Source organism: Rutilus rutilus (assembly GCF_951802725.1).
Source record: "Rutilus rutilus genome assembly, chromosome: 16".
In the NCBI taxonomy this organism is placed as follows: Eukaryota; Metazoa; Chordata; class Actinopteri; order Cypriniformes; family Leuciscidae; genus Rutilus; species Rutilus rutilus.
Genome location: NC_140224.1, coordinates 24565580 through 24585517, shown reverse-complemented (window position 1 = coordinate 24585517; position 19938 = coordinate 24565580). Strand labels below are relative to the sequence as shown.

The 19938-nt window shown below is 39.0% G+C and overlaps 1 protein-coding gene across 6 annotated transcripts in view; it reads left to right on the top strand.

Annotated features, from left to right (window-relative positions):
- Positions 1–19938, top strand: part of usp54b (ubiquitin specific peptidase 54b) — a 110742-nt gene that overhangs the window by 76237 nt on the left and 14567 nt on the right. For 4 of the 6 annotated variants that reach the window (XM_084433596.1, XM_084433594.1, XM_084433598.1 and 1 more), the window contains 11 exons: positions 4031–4144; positions 4233–4315; positions 10067–10175; positions 13240–13386; positions 14487–14636; positions 14725–14896; positions 16159–16335; positions 16496–17111; positions 17657–17784; positions 17914–18072; positions 19379–19498. In XM_084433596.1, the coding sequence (XP_084289722.1) occupies positions 4031–4144; positions 4233–4315; positions 10067–10175; positions 13240–13386; positions 14487–14636; positions 14725–14896; positions 16159–16335; positions 16496–17111; positions 17657–17784; positions 17914–18072; positions 19379–19498 (1975 nt within the window). The remainder of the gene's footprint in view (positions 1–4030; positions 4145–4232; positions 4316–10066; positions 10176–13239; positions 13387–14486; positions 14637–14724; positions 14897–16158; positions 16336–16495; positions 17112–17656; positions 17785–17913; positions 18073–19378; positions 19499–19938) is intronic. The other 2 variants (XM_084433599.1, XM_084433595.1) reach the window with 1 other exon arrangement.

Here is a 19938-nt window from a genome sequence, read left to right as displayed (position 1 = left end):
GTCTTAAATGATTCTGTGACATGATCTTATGTCAATTCTTTCTGTCAACTTTGGTCAGCTATGTTCCAAGATCTAGTGAACTGCACTGTTTTTTGACATCTCGACATGAAGGATGTTTTGTCAGCACTGTATGTACAGTGGCAAAAAAAGTACTTGCAGACTTATATTTGAAGAAATTGCAAAATATCAAATCAAGTGACAATAGACCTTTTTTTCCGCAATTCTTTTAACCACCTGGAGATTTTAATGAATGTGTTGTGTAAAGCCAATTTCCCCAAGCAGAGTAGCCAAAGTTTTAGTTCATCACATGAACTATGATATTTTCGAATCCTTTTGTCATTATTTGGAACATTATATCTGTTTTAAAACGTGAAATGCTTAAAAAGAATGTTTGTGCTTTTTTTCTTTAAAATAAATGGCACTTATAATGCACCAAAAAATTCATACATTTTTAAATGTCAAATTTTTTTGGGCGGACCACTGTATCTTTCTTGGATGAGGTAATCCTAGAATGCGTTGTGACAAGCTCAGTAAAAATGGTCCAATTAATATAATTTATTCAGCACTTAAGAGTAATTTGATCTAATTAAAAGCGACTTATTTCATGCAGCATGTGTGCTTTATGTATTTTATTTGCTCTTTGAGAATGAAGATGTTAGCTTAGCCACATGCTAGCCCCAGACTAACTTGAAATATAATGTGAGTGTTAATGCACTTCACTTGCACTTCATTTGACAAACATTAGTGGAGTCACTACAAATGAATCAGTTTCAAGTCATTCTCTTTAAAGCATTTATTTCAGTATTTTGGCTTCCTTAGTTTTTAGTTTTTATTAATTATTTTTTATTTTCAATGCATCTTTTTAATTTAGTTTAGTTTTGTTGCCTTTATCATTCTTAGTTTTAATTTAGTTTCTTAGGTTTCAAGTAGCAAAATGTTTTCATTTAGTTTTATTGTAGTTGCTTTAACAATAATAACACTGCTTCAAGCAAGATGTTTTCTTGCATTCAAAAACAGTTAGACGGTTTACAATACCATAATACCATAGAAAAGGTTCATGTGGAACACATTGTATGTAAGGTTGGCCTACGTAGACTTTTGCAACAGGGCTGTTTTTTAAGTAGACATTTAGATTTATGGCTGTGAACGTCATGGGCTTTACAGGCATATGACAGCAGGAGTTGGCAGGCATATGAATGGGCCCTGCTGTTGCTTTAGATGAGCTCGGATGGGATCATTAAGGATGTGGAAGCTTTCTATAAGGTCTTCCTGTACTCCCCAACCCACTCCTCTAATCCCCAGACCTGATTATTTGGCCGCACCTGATTAAGGACCATAGATTGCGTTTATCTCACATTTATGTCCTTAAAGGACACACCGCATGAGCATCAATACAGATAATTGCTTTTAAGCAAATAAGCAATTGAACGATCATTCACGGGCGAGTGGCTGAGCTGTCCAATCAAGATAGCTCGCCGAGAGACCCTGTGATTGGCTCCATCTTAAATACCCATTTATATTCAGCCAGTACTGTCTATGTCAGGTTTTTTTTCCTCCATAGATATGTGAATGCAGCTGTGCTTACTCATAAGGTCACAAAAGACAGCATCATCAAAGTGTTATTTAGCTCAATTAGCACCTCGTCTGCAGTTCGGTAACAAAGGTCTGTTTCTGTTGCGGGCTCGTTATTTTTAGCCGAGGATCTGTTGAATGGAGCTGCCATGATTTCTCCCATTTGTTTGACTGGCGCATTTGCGAGGCAGATGTAGGCACGGGGCCAAAGCGCTCGTTGTGCCATCCGTCTCCACTTTTAGACGCCAACCCCTCTCCTCACGTGCAGCAGACGACAGGCAGTACATTAGCGAAATGCCAACTCTTCATTTCTGCCTCGCTCCTCTGCACATCTGCACCCCTGCATAAATAGCTGCGTTATTATCTGAGCCGGAAATGAAACGCTCCATACACTAATGATTTGTTGTGTGATACTCAATGAGAAGTGTCTAGCGGCGGGCATGAGATGTGACATTTTTCAGAGTGAAAAATTAGTTTGAAATGCAATGTGTGAAGAGTCTTTATTTCCGAGCTCGGTGAACTCAGAGTTATTAGTGTTGAGATGTAGCTACTGTAACTAGTAGCAACAGTACTGATTTTTTAAATGCGAGACAGTAGCTTGACTGTTTCAAAACCATGTAGATTTCTGCAAAAGTATGACATAATGCTACTTTGCTGATTTTTATATGATAAAGTGCAGAAAGCTTGTTGTCCCATGTCCCCTCGTCTCATGAAATGTTTTACCAGCAATTTTTTTCACAATACATTTCACTTGGGTTTGATATTTTGCTATGTATTGCAAATTCCAAAGAAATTCAAATTCTTAAGAGTGGCTGCAGTGTCTGAAAACCTTTTGGAAACACTGTATTCTTTGAGAAATACAAGAATGCATTGCAAAATTCCCATCCAAGATGACGATGTGAGATTAATACATTTGATTCAATAGCAGTGTTGTTGTTATCTAAAACTAAACTATTAAAAAAATAGTTTTTTTTTGCAATAAAGCTAAAATAAAATAAAGCATAAATAAATAATAATTACACATATCTTAATTGGAAATGTTGCCTTGTCAACTAGCTGAAATAAGTTTTAAGTTGAAGTACTGAAATGGATAAAACTAACTGAAATAAAAATAAAGCTAAATAGAAATATTTAAAAAACGAATAAAAAATAACAAAAGCACATAATAAAATAACTAAAACGTAAAATTTAAATGAAAACTGAAAATAATCAAATAAAAGCTAGAATAAGGTATAAAATAAAATAAAGTAGTTATATTAAAAATTACTTTTATTATGTATAATTCTTATATATGTATTATATATAAGAGTAAAGTTCTCAAAACCACATGCTAGCACTCAAAATATTTAGTTAAATGCTGCTATTAGAATGTTATGTTGATAGTTACATAAACTAGGGAGTTTTCAAGTCATATTAGTAATATTTAATGTTCATATTTTTGTACATTTCATTTTTTCACCTTTATTATTTCTCTTAGATCTGATTGCAAAAAAAAAAAAAGTATAAAACAAAGTGTTGCCTTAATAGATTCAATGAATCTTTTCCTTAGTAACTTATAGTGTAACTAAATACTTTTTCAGATTAGCAGCTTGAATATAGGTGAACTGTTTTGAGGAAAATGGAGTAGCATGTAGCTTCTCCAGCACTGGTGGTTATACGGGTCTTGCAGGCGTGCTCCGTGCTGTTAGTGAGATGAAAGGAAGGGAACGAGAGATTTGATGTATGGTCTTATTCACCTCTCTCACTTTCTCTCCCACTCCCTCGTTTACCCTGTATTCCTTTGTCCTTTGTCAGGAACTTGCAGTGTGATCGATTGATTTTAAATTTGTTCAGCCAGGGAATCAGAAGGACTCTTATGAAAAATAGATGTGTTGTTCTCACTTGATCAGATTAACGTGAAGTGAGTGCTGACAGAGAAAAATGAATATAAGAGCCGGACCACACAACTCACTGTCTCTGATACACACACACAAACACCCGTTCAGAGATGCCTCACTGTTTAAATGCTGTAAGAATAGGCGACATTATACTGCACTGGCACTAAACATCTTGTTCCAGAATTGTTTATCAAAGCAGGATCAAAGAAACGAGAAAGCCACATGCGCGCACACACACACACACATGTCTGGTTTACTATCTTTGTGGGGACTCTCCATAGACTTAATGGTTTTTATACTGTACAAACTGTATATTCTATCTCCTTACACTAACCCTACCCCTAAACCTACCCATCACAGAAAACTTTCTGCATTTTTACATTTCCAAAAAAACTCATTCTGTATGATTTATAAGCTTGTTTACCCATGGGGACCTTGATTTAGGTCCCCACTGTGACACGAGTCCTCATGAGTCTGTATGCATTCAGGTTGAAGTTCCCACTGGGATAGAAAAACATGAACACACACACACACAGTTACTAGAAATGATCCAACCACTCAGTGTTTTTTTTTTTCTCTAGGAGAATCTCCTGATGCGGATCCACTTCCACATCTCGGATGAGACCAAGGAGGACATCTGCACGGCCAAGCACTGCATCCCACATCAGAAGTTTGCCATGACACTTTTCGAACAGGTTGGTGAGGGACATTATGTGTTTCTTTATTGTCCGTTTTATGTGGTTCCTAACATTTGTTCTATGAATGTGTTTTTGTCTCTTCCAGTGTGTTTGTAATAACTGTGGAGCCACGTCGGATCCTCTCCCTTTCATTCAGATGGTGCACTACATCTCCACCACCTCTCTCTGGTAAGTGGAGGACCATGGTGTCATTGGTTTTTTGCTCCTAGAACCTAAAGTGAGGCGTCTCACTGCCTATTCTCTACATAGACAGCTGCTTTCTAAGTCAGCATCCTAAAAACATTATTGGTGACTGATTTGTAATGCTTTACATAGGCAGCAACTCCACTAAAATAGAGACTCATTTTCAATGTTAGCATGTTGTTAAGCTGATGATACAATACAAAAATTTTTTTTAACGAATTTAATACTTTAATTCAGCAAAGATGCGTTAAATTGATCAAAAGTGACAGTAAAGATATTTATAAAATTTCTGTTCGTTTGAAATCCTATTCAGCAAAAATCCTGAAAAAAAATAATAATAATTATACATCACCATTTGCCGAAGAATATTAAGCAGCACAAAAATGCTTATAATAAGAAATCTTTCTTTGGCTCTAAATCAGCATATTATAATGATTTATGAAGGATCATGGAGTAATGACTGCTGAAAATTCAGCTTTGCTATCATGGGAACGAATTACATTTTAAAATTTTAAAATAGAAAATGGTTATTTTAAATTGTGATAATATTTCTCAATCGTGTTTTACTGTACTTGTGATCAAATAAATGCAGCCTTGTATTAATTTTAAAGAGCCTGTCATAATGCATTCTAGGATTGTTATCTTTGTGAAGGATGTTTAAATTGGGTAAAATGAAATTAAGTAAAACAAATTGCACACCATTTGCGTTGAAAGCGTAGCTATGATTCCTTAAAATGCCGTCTACGTAGGCAGCTCACTATGTTTTGAAACGAAACCATTGATTAGCCATTTAGGCTTAAACACTTTAAAGAACCGGAAGTTGCGACCATCTCTAGCTCGCAGCAGACTTATGCTTGGAGGGGAGTGGTTAAGGATGCTCTACCTTGGCCGTCAAACTGATGTCATCAGAGGAGAAACACCATTTCAGAGAGGAAGTACATTTTCTGATTCAAGAATTTTTTTTTCTTCTGTGGATTAACTTGCACAGATTATTCACGATTTATATACTCAATGTGCTCTAACAAACTAAATAGGGTCAATGTTGATTTCATGCAGACTGGAGCGACATGAGGTTTACATGAAACGGAAGTTGCAATAGACCTTTCTTCTCTATTGTGAAGTATATCCGAGTGAAACGGCTTTTCGAACAAAAAATGTAGGGCAGGCATTGATTTTGCCCATTGGAAATTGATTGGATCATAGGATTGTTGTGATGTGCTATTGCTATGATCTCATGTGAGTGGGTGAATGTCATCAGAGAAGAGAAGAGATGTCGTTACTCGGGAAGTTATTTTGATTAAAAATGATGAGGGCACATAAATAAATAAAAATAATGATGTGCACTGATAAAAATAATTTACAATAAATACTGCAATATTCCATAAAAAAACAAAAAGAATGCTGACTTGTGGTGACTTTAATCTTACTCAAGATCCCAATGCTAATAGCACCCCTGTCAATCCGACAACCTTCAGTTGCCTCCACAGATCTTGAACCTGAAAAAAGATCTGTGGCCATATTACCGCCAACTGTCCTGCACTTTGCTGTGTTTTGGTTCAGTTTGTCTTGTGCTGCACAAATGATGGATACTCTTGCGGTTGAGGGTGATCTATTGAGACTTAGAGGGGTGTGTGTACGCCGTTTAGTGCTGGAAACTGACAATTGTGGCTATTTTGTCACTTTGATGTTGAGTGAGGGTTTCGATTTACACATCAGACCGGAAACTGAAGGCAAGGGAGCCTTCCACAGTGTTTATCGGGTAAGTGAGCCACCAGCTCCAGCTGAATGCTAAAGCCGACCTGCTAGGCTGGAATGAGGCTCTATATCACAGGTTATTAGCTGTCATCGTACGTATCAGACCCGTGAGAGTCATCTGCTAGAGCTATGTACAGGAAATGTGCCCTCCGCAAACCCCTCCCTCATGACCTATTCTCCCACTCTAGTGTATGTATTGTTACACACACATGCAACCTTCATCTGTCATGTTTTATGTCTTTTCCTCTCTCTATCCATCCCCATTCCCTTATATTCCCACATATAAAACCCACATATATGTGCACACACCTACTCTTAACTCTTCCTGAAACGTTCTTCTTTCTGTACAGTATTTCATTCTGAGAGCTTCACAACACATCTGATGTTTAGACCTCGATAAGACCATTTCTCCTATAAGAAAGTGGACCGCTGAGGACACAGATAGGACATTACCCATCAATCCCTGTGGAATCTTGTCCCCAGCACACTCTCTAGGACATCAGAAAGAATCACGATTACGGCATCTGAGCTTTCCAACACAATTCAGAATTTCACTTTCTTGTTTTGATATGCATTGCCAAATGATGGAATAGCCACTAAGGGCCTGATTTATTAAGACATCTTTCAAAGCCGTGCCCGCGAAGTTCGAAGGCAGAACCGAGCGTTGTTAAATGGGACGGACAAGCAGCAGTAGCGTTTGTACTTGGCTTTTTTGAAAGTTACATTCAACTGTATGAAAACAAAACATGGTTCGGCAACAAAACGGCAATTTCTCTCAAGAAAATCCTGTTGTCACTGGCGCGCAATGAATTCTGGGGTAGGGTAGGCCGCGAAAGGTCCATCTGTTGTATCCTTCATTGCCCGGGAAACGAAGGATGCATTTCGAGGCCGCGTTTGAAGGAGCCTTCGAATTGGGACACAGCTAATATCACTGAGCATGTAGGTCAGGGTCTTCAACGATACAGGAAGCACTTTTATCAACATAAATCATGCAAAGTTGGATGTTAAAATCACATGAAAGACACTCATGGATCTGTTGCGACCAGAGCATGCGAGCGATAATATTTCGTCTGGAGCTGAAAGCGCTTTTCTGAAGATTCTGCTCCACTCGCTTAGTCCACTCAGGGCCGTTCACTCAACCCAGAATGCTCTTTGTGAAATGCTGGTTTGAGAATATGTAAAAATAAGCAATAGGTCTAAGGTTATGGAGGTTATATGGTTTTAATGAAGTTGCGAACCTTATAAATAAATGCACAGCAAAAATCAAGGTTAAGAATGACGGAGAAGAAATTGAAAGGGAGGGTGGAGTTAAAAGATTCATTTTGTGATACACTCACAGCAAAGTTCTTTTTCATTCTTTGCTTAGGGTTAAAAAGATAGATGCAGTGATATACTGTTAAAGGACATCCCGCTCCACTTCGCTCACATGCCCTGGTTGTGACAGGCTGGGGAAAAATAAACATATCTTAAACGTTCTTCAATGATTTCTGTATCAGATATGAAAGAATCAATTCTCCAGGGTAGGGTTGCACCAGCCATTTGTAAGTTTTTACTTAAATTAGAAGTCCACACTAGAGGCTTAGTAACAACTAGCTAGTTTGTAACGCTGTACTTTATTCAGGTGCACCATTAGTTCTTAAGGCAGAATGTAGCTAGTAGGTTGTAAGCTCTCCGTAAAGTAATGCATGGACACATAATATGATGTTTACCCTCAATGATCCAAAAGCAGCCTTCAAATATGAATTTCAGTTTATCCTTGATTCTAACTTCTTTTGCCTCATGTAAATAATGGAAAAATAAGTTTCCATTCAAATGTGACACTACTTAATCATGAATAACATAACCGGTATTGTATGTGTAAATAACAGTCAGAAAATGTATTTGTAATTAAAAAGGATCAGTAAATAAATACTGATGCAAATAACTTATGACTGATTTTATTTGACATTCACAACTTGTGTTGAAAAGCCACTAACAAAATAATTCATTCACATAATATTCTCTCTCTTAAAAAGCTAGTGTAAATGTCAGCATTATCATTTATGTCTAAAGTATTGAAGTATTTTGGGTAAAACAACAGCTTATTGATGTTATTCAGTCAGTCTGCTATTTTATTCCTACCATTTTTCCTGGTCGGTGGCTTCTGTAAATATTTAGTTTATGTGTAGATCTACACTTCAACTAAGTTTAATGGTGCAACGCAAAACTATATACCGGTAGTATTGCGCAAACTGTAACTTAGTGCCCCTTTACATCAAAACTAGGCTAAGGCTGTAACTTTCGTACAGCTGGTGCAACCGGCCCCAGGTCTGAATGCACATGCAGAGTTAATGGCTAAATACTCATCAACCTTTACCATTTCACACACAGTTTGCTGGTTTTGCATTGCACACATGCATAAACAAGCAGTCTCTGTCCTCTCTTGGGTTCGCACAAACACACTCTTACTCCACAGTAAATCGTGTGCTTTGCCACGTGGCCGTACGGCAATAAATTATAGTACAATGTGTTCCCTCACTTCTGGATGCAGGCACCCCTGTGCAGCTTTGAATTCTCACACAACGGCTTTAATATGAACACGCGCTCTCAGTGGGAAGCCACGTCCACCTGCATACACAAACACACACCAGAAAACAAAGACTACGCAATATGCTCAAAATCCTAACTCAAGCGTTTTTCATCCAGAAACAAAGCTGTTTAACCAGGCTCGCACATATAACGGAAAACAATGGAACCCGTAGGATTTATTTATTTCGTTCTTTTCTGAAATAGATTGGACAGGTTTATCTGTATTGAGAGGCTCAAATTTGTCAGTCTAAAAGAACTGATGTACAGTTTCTACACTATAAACCAGGCATCTACCTATGGATGGCACATTTGTGTTTCTTCTTCCAAATGAAATGCATATTAAACTTGTTATTATGTACATCATTTTATTCAAGGTTTGTTTTTATTGTCAGCCAGGTCGCATTTACATAGAATTGCACTGGTGTTATTGGCACTGCATACTTTTTAAATAAGCATAAATAAATAACTAACTAAATGGAGACACAATGGAAAACATCACATAGTTTGTAAATCCACCATAAATTGTGCAAATTGTCTGTATTACCCTGCAAATCTCAGTCTCCCTGCAAATGGTAATATTTTTAAGATTTATGCCTGTGATAGCTTATATAGATGGATGAATATGCAGGGAACATGCGAGAAAAGAAAAAAAGATGATGCCATCCACCCTCTTAACAGCATTATTTATGTGTTGAATATGATGAGCGGTAATCTGAGATTATAAACACTGCATGCTAAACAATGTGAAGAGAGATTCAAGGTCAAAGTGGCTATTTTTAAACCTTAACAATTTCATTGCAAAGAGAGGAGTGGCGTTTACTGTGAAAAAGTACGTATTAAATGTAATTCTCAGTATGACCGTCATTTCCAAGTAAAGCACTGAATAATGCTGAAAGTAAGACAGTGAGAGAAAGGGTAGACCTGTCTGTCTGATCTAAATTAGTGTCTGCGTATAGGTTGTATTTAGCCCTTAAGGGGCTGTCTTGGCACATTTCCTCCATGCGGACATGCTGACAGACGGTTCATGTGTGCAGATATGCTGCATGTCAAATGGATGCTATCACGCTTAGCTTAAAGAAACATTAGCCAGTAAAGTACGCTGATTTCTGTGCAGGCCTGCGGCTCTTGTCCTGATGGAGACCATGTGGAGATGGAACAGAGATCGAGTGCTGCTACATTAGTTTCTGATGTCTTCCAGGGAATAGTGATCTACTGACGATATGTAACATCTGTGTACTGTAGACTTTGTAAGGTTTTTGAGCGGCTGAATTAATGGTGTAGGTGTATCACTTAGTATTATTATTCTTTCCGTTATAGTTCAACATTGATGGATGTAAAATTGTGTGTGCATTTCCCATCAGTGGTGTTAACATTGGTGCTTGAGGACACATCTGTCTCTTATTCCCTCTGCTGCAGTAACCAAGCTGTGCGAATGCTGGAATGCAAGGAGAAGCCCACACCCGACATGTTTGGAGAGCTTCTCCGCAACGCCAGCACCATGGGCGACCTGCGAAACTGTCCGGTGAGAACACGCATACACACCTATCTATCCACTTACTAATTACGGTCTACCTCAGCGTTTACCATTTACCAGCGTTAAACATGAGAAACATGTGGTCAGTTTAATTGCTAACTCAAGGAACTGGGACCAGAGAAATATTGAGAGGAGATGAAGTCAACATCACAAGAAAACAAGACAGAAACAAATGAAAATGCATTAAATTATCAAATGAATTGTTAATTTTTATCTTCTCGCTGTTTTAATTTGCGAGAAGAAAAACACTGTGGGGATCTTGAGTATATGGAGGACTTGGAGCAGGTTTGCCAAGTCTGCAAAACAAAACCCGTCCAATTGCTAATCAAAACTAGCCCAATCAGGGCCAAAAATAGCCCAATCGCGATCCAGGGAGGGGTCCCCCGGTAAACATCTCGTTCCAGGAGTTAGAAATCGCATCGAAGAGGGGGGTCACTTCAACCCGTTGACTACAAAAACTACCTGCGGCAACCGTGTAGAACCATGGACTTGGCAAAACTGACTAGGAGTGACACTTAAGTTATCAATGTATTAAAACAAAAATTTACATAAAACATTAATGGGCATAATATTATCTGTTTATTTAATTCATATTTAAAATTGTAGTGAAATGAAATTAGAAATTCATAAAATCAATTTTAGGTGCACATTTGGGGGAAAAAATGCTAGTTTCTTTTCGTCCATGTGCCAAATGCTTTTCTTTGTTGTTGTTTTTTCTCCCTTGTTTTTTTTTTTATTTGACTCTTGGATGGTTCACTCTAATCAGTTTTTAGCTCTTTTTTAAAATTTATTTTAAGAGCCACCCCTGCACCTACATGCCACTCAAAATGCAATTATAAATTTGCATTAAAAATTATTTACTGTTGTAATGTTTAACATTTTAAGACATTAATTAAATAAACTGGTTTAAATGTCAAAATTATTTACTATTAAAATTATGTATTACTTTATTTGAAAACATGACTTAAATAACTTTAAATATGTCTAATAATTAGTCCGTTTTAAAAGTGTATTCCTTTATTTTATTTTTTTAAAGTCAGCATAAAAAAGAAGAATACAGAATATATTGCAACAGTATTTTCTTCCTATATCCTATTGAAACTGTGGGGCGGGACTTGATTTTGTCCACTGGGAATTGATTGGATCATTGGATCGTTGTGGTTGCTGCAATGACAGCATGTCCCGCCAGTAAACACTTAGAGAAGAGATGTTGCTGCAAGAGAGAGGGGAAAATTACTTTGATTAAAGATAATGAGGGCACATGAATTTAAAAAAAAAATGTCACAGACAAATCATTTAAGAATTGTTCATTTTGACTTTAAATGTCTCCCCCAGTTGTCCATACAAGCACAGCTATATTAGAAGTTGGTTACCTGTGGCAATGGTAACATTTACAGTTTAGCACATTAGCTTGACCAATCAGAATCAAGTATTCCAGAGAGTGTGTAATATTGTCTTGTAACATAGCCTAATTTTCACTATTCAATCAAATCCCATTGGATAAAATTAAGTCATGCCTACTTTATTTCAATAATGTTGCCTAGTTTGATTTTGTTTTTGCCTGCCTAACTTGATCTTCACCCAAAGTGTAATTGTTTTTCAAACCACCCAGACACACTCATCTATGCCCTGCTGTTCACATGGAACCACACTGGCCATCTGTTTTTCCCCCGAGAGGGTCTTTTGCTCACTACTCCTATGTTCTCAACAGACGAAAGACCCCCAACACACAACCACACACACACACACACACACACACACACACACACACACACACACACACACACACACACACACACACACACACACACACACACACACAGTCCTGGCCTATTACACACCAGCTGCTGATCAGCTCTTACCACACACTGTGCACCCTCACCCCGCCACAGGAGGCGGCTGATTTCATCATCCCAAACACACTCCAGCATCATTCAGCATGCTTATGGAGAAACCCATGTCAGCGGCTGAGTCTACACCGTACCGAATCAACGAAATGAGTCCAAATTAATTTGAGCTGAAATCCACGCCTTCATTTCCAGTGATTTTCCATTTGTTGATTCCCTGAAATGACTTTATTGAAATGCAACTGAGATCACGGTAGTCTGTAACGTCACTGCTCTTTAGAAGCTTAGTCGTCTGGCCCTGAAAGCATGTGTTTGTCTGGATTCCCAGCACTTGGCAGGACTGACTGTGGAGCCGAGGCTAACAATGATCTCTAATGGGACACTGTGTGTCTGTCCCAAAGCTCAGCAGTGCTGCCGCTGCTGGTTGTTCATTGGCCGCCTCGCTTCTGTGTTTGTCCGTGATGGAGCGACTGAGGCGGAGAGAAAGAGAGAGGACGGTTCTGAGAACTGGGCTCTTTGTCTAATCCCTTCCTGGCCAGGTCTGGTGCCAGCCTGGTGCCGCCCCGCTGACGGCTCCACAAAGGCAGTGCTCGGATAGGTTTTTGTACGTTAAAGGAAGAGGTCAGGCTGGCAGTGGTGCTCGTCGCCAGAGCCTTTCTCCATGCCTGTTTCCGTATACTGCTGCCAAAGCGCTCGGCAGAGGGCGGTGACTCAAAGAGCACAGCAAGAACATTGGGTGCTGAACATAAGGCCCTGCTGGACCGTGTTGCACTGTTTGAAGTGCTCTTTCATCTCTCCTTCACCTTTTCTCTCTCACACACATGCACATTCCATAATTCATATGGAATTGGTCAAAGCAGTTTGAATGTGGCCTATCGGAATTAAAAAAAAAAATTTGTAACTCTTCACTTTTTGGTTTGAGGTGGTTCTTGTAAAGAGTAACCCTAAGTATGAACACCAAAAATGTTCACGATTTTTTTTTTTTTTTTTAATTGTTCAGCCGTAAAAGGATTTTACATTTAAAGTCTTCATAGTAAAAAGTATTTTTCAGCTCTTTTTTTAATTATTGCTTTTTTCAACCCCAATCATTCTAGAATGAGGCTATTCAAGTAATCTGGTGAAACTCTTTGTATTCATATCGCAGAAAAAATTGCTTAATATTGTGCAACCCTAATCACGATGCCTTCTCTTTTGTCTCATTTCAGAGTAACTGTGGCGAAATGCTGCGGATTCGGCGGGTTCTGATGAACTGCCCGGAGATCATCAGCATTGGCCTGGTGTGGGACTCAGACCACTCTGATCTAGCTGAAGACGTCATCCACAGCCTGGGCACGTGCCTGCGGTTGGGTGATGTAAGACTCATGCATGCACGGACAACACACTATTGCTGTTCCTTTTTGTCGCCACCTTAACGCAGTAACCTTGAGCTTCAAGCTCCCCTTCTCTTATGCACAGTCCAGGACAAAAGGAGGAAACACAGTGTACTCTTTGTCACATTCAATATGTCCATAGCCCCACTAGTGTAACAGTGTTCTCACGTACTTCATACCAGGTTTGTGTGCCATTCTGAATTTGATCTGTGTCAAAATTATCAATGTAGCACAAAGGACACAGAATTTGAATTTAAGTGCATATGGAGTAATTGCTGCCTAAAATTCAGCTTTTCCATTACATGAATAAATTACCTTTTAAAATATTTCAAAATAGAAAACAATTGTAATCATATTTCACAATTTTACAGTTTAAAGCAAATAAATGCAGCCTTGGTGAGCTTAAGAGACTTCTTTCAAAAACGTCTAAATTACTTAACAAATTAGCATTAATGTATACATACATTACACATGTATAATATCATTATAATTGATGTTATTATTGATATTATTATATTTAACAAAGTGTTATCCCTATTTTGAATGTCCCAAAATGTTATTTACTCATTATATTAGGCAATAAATTTATATTTTGCATGTTGTGCCATTTGGTATAAAGAGGTGTAATTATATTTAATATAATATACAAATTGTTAAACTAATGAAAGTAATCTGTTGTGTGACTTTTTATTGCAATTCAGTGAATTTCTTCCTGTCATTGCAATCCAAATGACATCAGTTACATCCAATTTAACAAATTTACACTCATGAATTGAAAGGGAACTAATTCTTAAATATTTTTAGATGCTGTTTTTCATGGAACCTTGTTTAGAGATGCCTTCTCATGACAATGTCGCTCAAACATTGAAATTATTCATATCATTAAGTCAAACTCTAAATATAATTTAATTTTAAATATATTAATTTAACTGTTAATTTTATTGTCTTATGATTCAAAACACGCTCTGCCATTGCTGACAAGTTAATATTTAGAATAATTGAATGCCTCACTGCAATTATGGCAAACTCTAAATCTGATTGGTCCTCACGGTCAATTCTCTCTTTATGTGCCTGCCCTCCAGCTGTTCTACCGTGTGACGGATGAGCGGGCCAAGCATTCAGAGCTTTACCTTGTGGGCATGGTTTGCTACTACGGCAAGCATTACTCCACCTTCTTCTTCCAGACCAAGATACGCAAGTGGATGTACTTCGATGACGCACATGTGAAGGAGGTAATGACACGCGTTTCTCGAGCAGCTGATTCTAGTGTTTCTAATTGTGAATGGAGCGGTTTACTCAGGATGTACTAAACTGTCATAGATTGGACCCAAATGGAAGGATGTGGTGTCGAGATGTATAAAGGGCCACTACCAGCCACTCCTGCTGCTGTATGCTGACCCCCGAGGAACGCCCGTGTCATCGCAGGACATGCTGGCAGCGCAGTTAGACCTGCATCACAGCAGCAAGGCTGGCTATGACAGCGAAGACTCCGGTGAGGCTAAAAGGAAGTGAGAGGCGGGACGGAGAGGTAGAGGGTTAAACAAAAGAAACAATACTACTTATGATGTCTAATTCTCAGAATCAAACAAAGCAATGTACACTAAAAAAAATGTAAATTAATTCCTTCCAAACCCATATGACTTTATTCTGTGGAATAAAGAATGTGGAATGTTTAATGTGTATGTGTAAAGAATGTGGTCAATTTTTCATTCAATTGCACTTGAATGGCTACTGAAGCTTATAAAGGACTCAAAAGTACCATGAAAAGTGGTCCATATGCTCTATTTTCGCATTCTTCTGACCGCTTTACTGAAAATACTTTTTTTTTTTTTTTTTTTTGCTTTATTCACTAAGAAACTTGGCAACTGTTTTAACTGCCCTTGGAACATTCATGAGAGATGTAGTGATGCCTTTTTAGGTCTTTTTATTGAATCAGGTTCACAAAAATTGATCTGAATGATTCATTCATGCATTGGCCTGATCTGGTTAACGGATTAACAACTTTGGTTCACAAATCACTGCTCAGTGATGCAGTGTTTCTTGAGTTACAGCTCAATGGAGGGGATGATTTTCAGTGAATAACAACTTACACTTTGTTCCATCTCTCACGCAAAGGTATAGTATGGCTTTAAAACAGTGGTTTTCAGCCATTTTGACTGCAAAGTAATATTCACAACAATATTCAGAGACCCCATGACTTTTCCCCCCATTATTTTTCTTCTGTTTTATGACTTTTCCTGGACTAGAAATCACACTTGGGCTTACTCATATGTATAGGTGTTTTAAGATAATCCTGATTCTTCAAAGAGAAAAACTGTTGTTTAGGGGGTGAATTGAATCTTGTTTTACCATATTTTATTCCTTGTTTTGTCTTATTTTAAAACATTTTAAGCCATTGAGGCCACCTAGTGATCTCCGGACCCCTGGCTGAAAACCACTGCTTTAGAAGACTTGGATTATAGTGCACAAATCATATGGACAACATGTATAGAGCTTTTACATCCTTTTATACATTCAAGTCTGAAAGCTTCAGTCTGTATTTGTTGTCATTTGCATTGAAAAGTACAATCATACTTTGAATTTTCTTCTTTTGTGGAAGGTTTAAAATGATATGAGGATGAGTAAATGCTTACAGAATTTAATTTTTTTGGGTGAACTATCCCTTTAAGATCTGGCCTTTGCGCAGTTGCATAGCTGAAGCTAACTTTCTCTATTTCTAAATACCCTCTCTGCTGTTGTTGTTATTGTCGTCAGGGAGGGAGCCCTCAATTTCAAGTGACACACGCACAGACTCTTCCACAGACAGCTGCAGCTACAAGCACTCTCGATCACACCATGAGTCCATGGCCTCCTATTTCTCTTCTGACTCTCAGGGAACTGTGGTGTGTAATCAGGACAGCAGCGGTTCCCAAAACAGCGTGGACACTGCAGGTATTTTAACACAAACATGTTCTAATATAAATGTCACCAGCAAATCGTCACGCTAAATCCAACTGAGAAGGCACGTGCCTCGTCAAATTTGGATGCAACTTTCAAATATATTTATGTATATATTCTAACTTTGATAATTGTACAAGTCTGTTTTTTTTAGGGGAGGTTCTTAAAGACCAGGCCACTCCCCTTTGTACACCAAGAACCTCTTCTACTGGCCATCTGCAGGATTATAAAGAGACTGTGAATATGATCCACAGCAGACCCCTCTCATCGTCCTCTAGTTCAGGGGTGGGCGGCTCGGAGGCTGGGGCTCGGTCGAGGGACTGGGAAGACGAGAGCACCAGCAGTGAGTCTAAGTCCAGCTCCAGCGGAGGGCGCTATCGGCCCACTTGGAGACCAAGGAGAGAGGCCCTGAACATTGACAGCATCTTCAGCCGGGAAAGGCATCGGCCGCCTGGGTACGCCACGCTCGGGCCCTCCCCGCTGCCGGAAGACCCGATTTCACCGGTGCACAGCGAGCTGGTCTCAGGGGCTGCGGCGGGGGGGTCAAATATTGTAGCAGAAGAGACTGGAGCCATGACCGATGGCTCAGGGTGCGTGTCAGAGACAGGAGTGGAACATCTACCGATCCCACCACCTTTAAGAGGCGTAGAACAGCAGCCTCGGCTGATCCAGAGGATGGAGAGTGGCTACGAAAGCAGTGAGAGGAACAGCAATAGCCCCATCAGCATGGACATGCCCCTCAGCGACAACCAGAGCACCAGTGCTCACAGGTATGTATATTAAATATAAATATTGAAAAGAAAAATTTGGTATATATATTATATGCAAATAGATACTGTTCTAACATTTCTATTCATTGAAGAATCCTGAAAAACAATGTATCAAGGTTTTCACAAAAATATTAAGCCGCACAACTTTTTTTTTTTGCATTGATAATAATACGAAATGTTTCTTGAGCACCAAATCAGCATATTAGAATGATACCTCAAATTCATGCTGCATCATATTTTATATTTTGACACAATGTTATATTTTGACACAAGTAAGCAGAAGTAAGCAAACATCACCCAGACCTACTCTGTATGTCAATACATAAAATGTACTTAATAGACATAGAATTATGTGATGGTATTATTTCAATATTCACACAATGTTGGTTTATTGTGTATTGGCAACAAAATATCGAATAAGCCAAATATTAACCATAAGCCTTAATGTTGTAGTATAGGCCTACACAAACTGATTTACTACATAGACACTGAGACTGACTTTCGTGATGTCTGAGTATCATGACATCTGCTCCACTCTGCCTTAGGGACAGTGGCAGTAAGAGGCCAGTAACTTCTGGGCCCTCCTGGCGCACAGTGCCCAAGTCCAAAAGCAGCAGTGCCATCCTGCAAGACCTCAAATCACCCACCTGGAGCAGCACTCCACTGAGTTTAGGTAAGTCACCGTCTCACCGCCAGTCTTTGCCTTTGCGCATTATTAACCCACTATTGCTACAAGGTGTTCATGTCAACTTTAGACATGAATATTACTGTTATTTATTTATGTGTTTGTGTATGTGTGTAGGAGAGGGGCGCAGCGAGCTGGATGAATTGCAAGAGGAAGTTGCTCGCAGGGCCAGGCAGCAGGAGCTCCAGAGGAAGAAGGAGAAGGAGAGAGAAGCAGCGCAGGGCTTCAACCCCAGACCCAGCAAGTTCATGGACCTGGACGAACTTCAGCACCAGGGTAAATGCCACACTGGGCCGAACAGTCAGAAACCAAATGAAAAGAGATAGAATTTGTGTTTAAAGAGAGAGCTGACAGAGCCACAGCTTTGCATTATGAGCAATCCCTTCTGCAAAAAAAACCAGCTTAAACCAGCCTAAACTGGTTAGCTGGTCTCCCAGCCTGGCTAAGCCGGTTAGACCGATGTGTTTAGATGGTTTTCTAGGGATGCACAATATATTGGTACCATATTGGTCATGCATTGATCTTAAAGATTTTTTCATTTATATTTTCGATGGCTTAATAAGCTGTTAAAGCTGGTCAGCTTTGATGGTTCTGGGTGGTTGCCTATTTTTCACCTAATCAGGCTGACTGACCAGCTAAACCAAATTAACACCAGATTTTTCATGCAGGAAGACCAGACCAATTTAACACAAACTTGGCCATATACCGGGAGACCATATAAACCAGCTAAAATTAGCAAACCACTTTTGGCTGGATTCTTGTGATGCACAATATATTGGTACAATATTGATTATCGGTTGATATTAGAGATTTGTTAATTGATCTAAGATTAGCAAATGACTTTAGGCTGGTTTCTAAGGATGCACAATACATTGGTACCATATTAATTATCGGTTGATATTATACATTTATTAATTGATCATTTTGACAGCCAGCTAACCTGTTTTGACTGGTCTGGTTTTATGGTTTTAGAGGGTTTTGCCCACTTTTTACCTGATCAGGCTGACCAACCAGCTAAATCAGTTTAACTCCAGAATAGCCTTGCTGGGAGACCAGCTAGACCAGTTTAAACCAGCTAAGACCAGCAAACCACTTTAGGCCGGTTCAAGCTTTTTTCTCAGCAGAGATATTTAGAAGTAAAAGTTTACCCTTCACTCTCTTATAATTACATCTAATCCAATGTCTTAGTATCTTTAAATAATAAAAGAATTGAAATATCACTGTAATATCATGTACCATGATATAAATATTGTAGATGAGAGCCATATTTCTTAAAAATTCACCAATACACTCTGCAATATTTTTTTAATCAATTAAAATGCTACATTTTTAAATCAGCGATTTCCCTAGTCAGTGTGTACTGTGTGTGTACTTACTGTACATGTCTACTTGTGTTTGAGTTGTGCTGGTGGCAGTCATTATACTGTGTGCACTTGTGTGTCAGTTGACATCTCCATTGCCGGTAAGCCATGCAAACGTTGTGAGTGGCGTGTTCCCGGGAACACACAGGGGCTCCTGTGAGCAGTGTTTGTGCGTGTATGAGCGTGTTCTCAGAGGCCTGGCCTTGGTGTGTTAATTGCAGGGAAGGGGGGCAGTTTTGAGCACTGCCTGGCGGAGGCTGACTCTCTCTTAGAGCAGTCGCTGCGTCTGGAGCAAGCTGGGGACACAGCTACAGCCCTGGCGCTCTCCCACCACGCTGTGTGTAAGTAATTCTAACCTGCCTCTGCTTGCTACGCCCAAATCCTACGCTATCTGCTCGGGTAACCAGCACTTACCCAATATATGCACTTTCTAGGTCCATTTAGTAAGAAAGCACCTCCTAAAAACATTCTTGTCCTTGCAACACGACACAAACCCACCATTTTTACACTGCCTTTCCTTCCTGCAGCACCCTGTGTGTGTGTGTTTGCTTCTGTTTGTCTCTCTGTGTGCTGGTCTACTCGCTTATGTGTGTGGCATATTATTTGTCATCCAATCCTTCCTTTTTGGTCTCTAGGGATGCACTATATTGGTACTATATCAGTTGGTGAAATTGTACATGCTTAATTGTACATGCCTAAATTAACTTACTTTATAATAAAAAATAGTATAGAATTTATTTACTGAGTTATTGATAACATGAAAATAATATTCACCTTATCT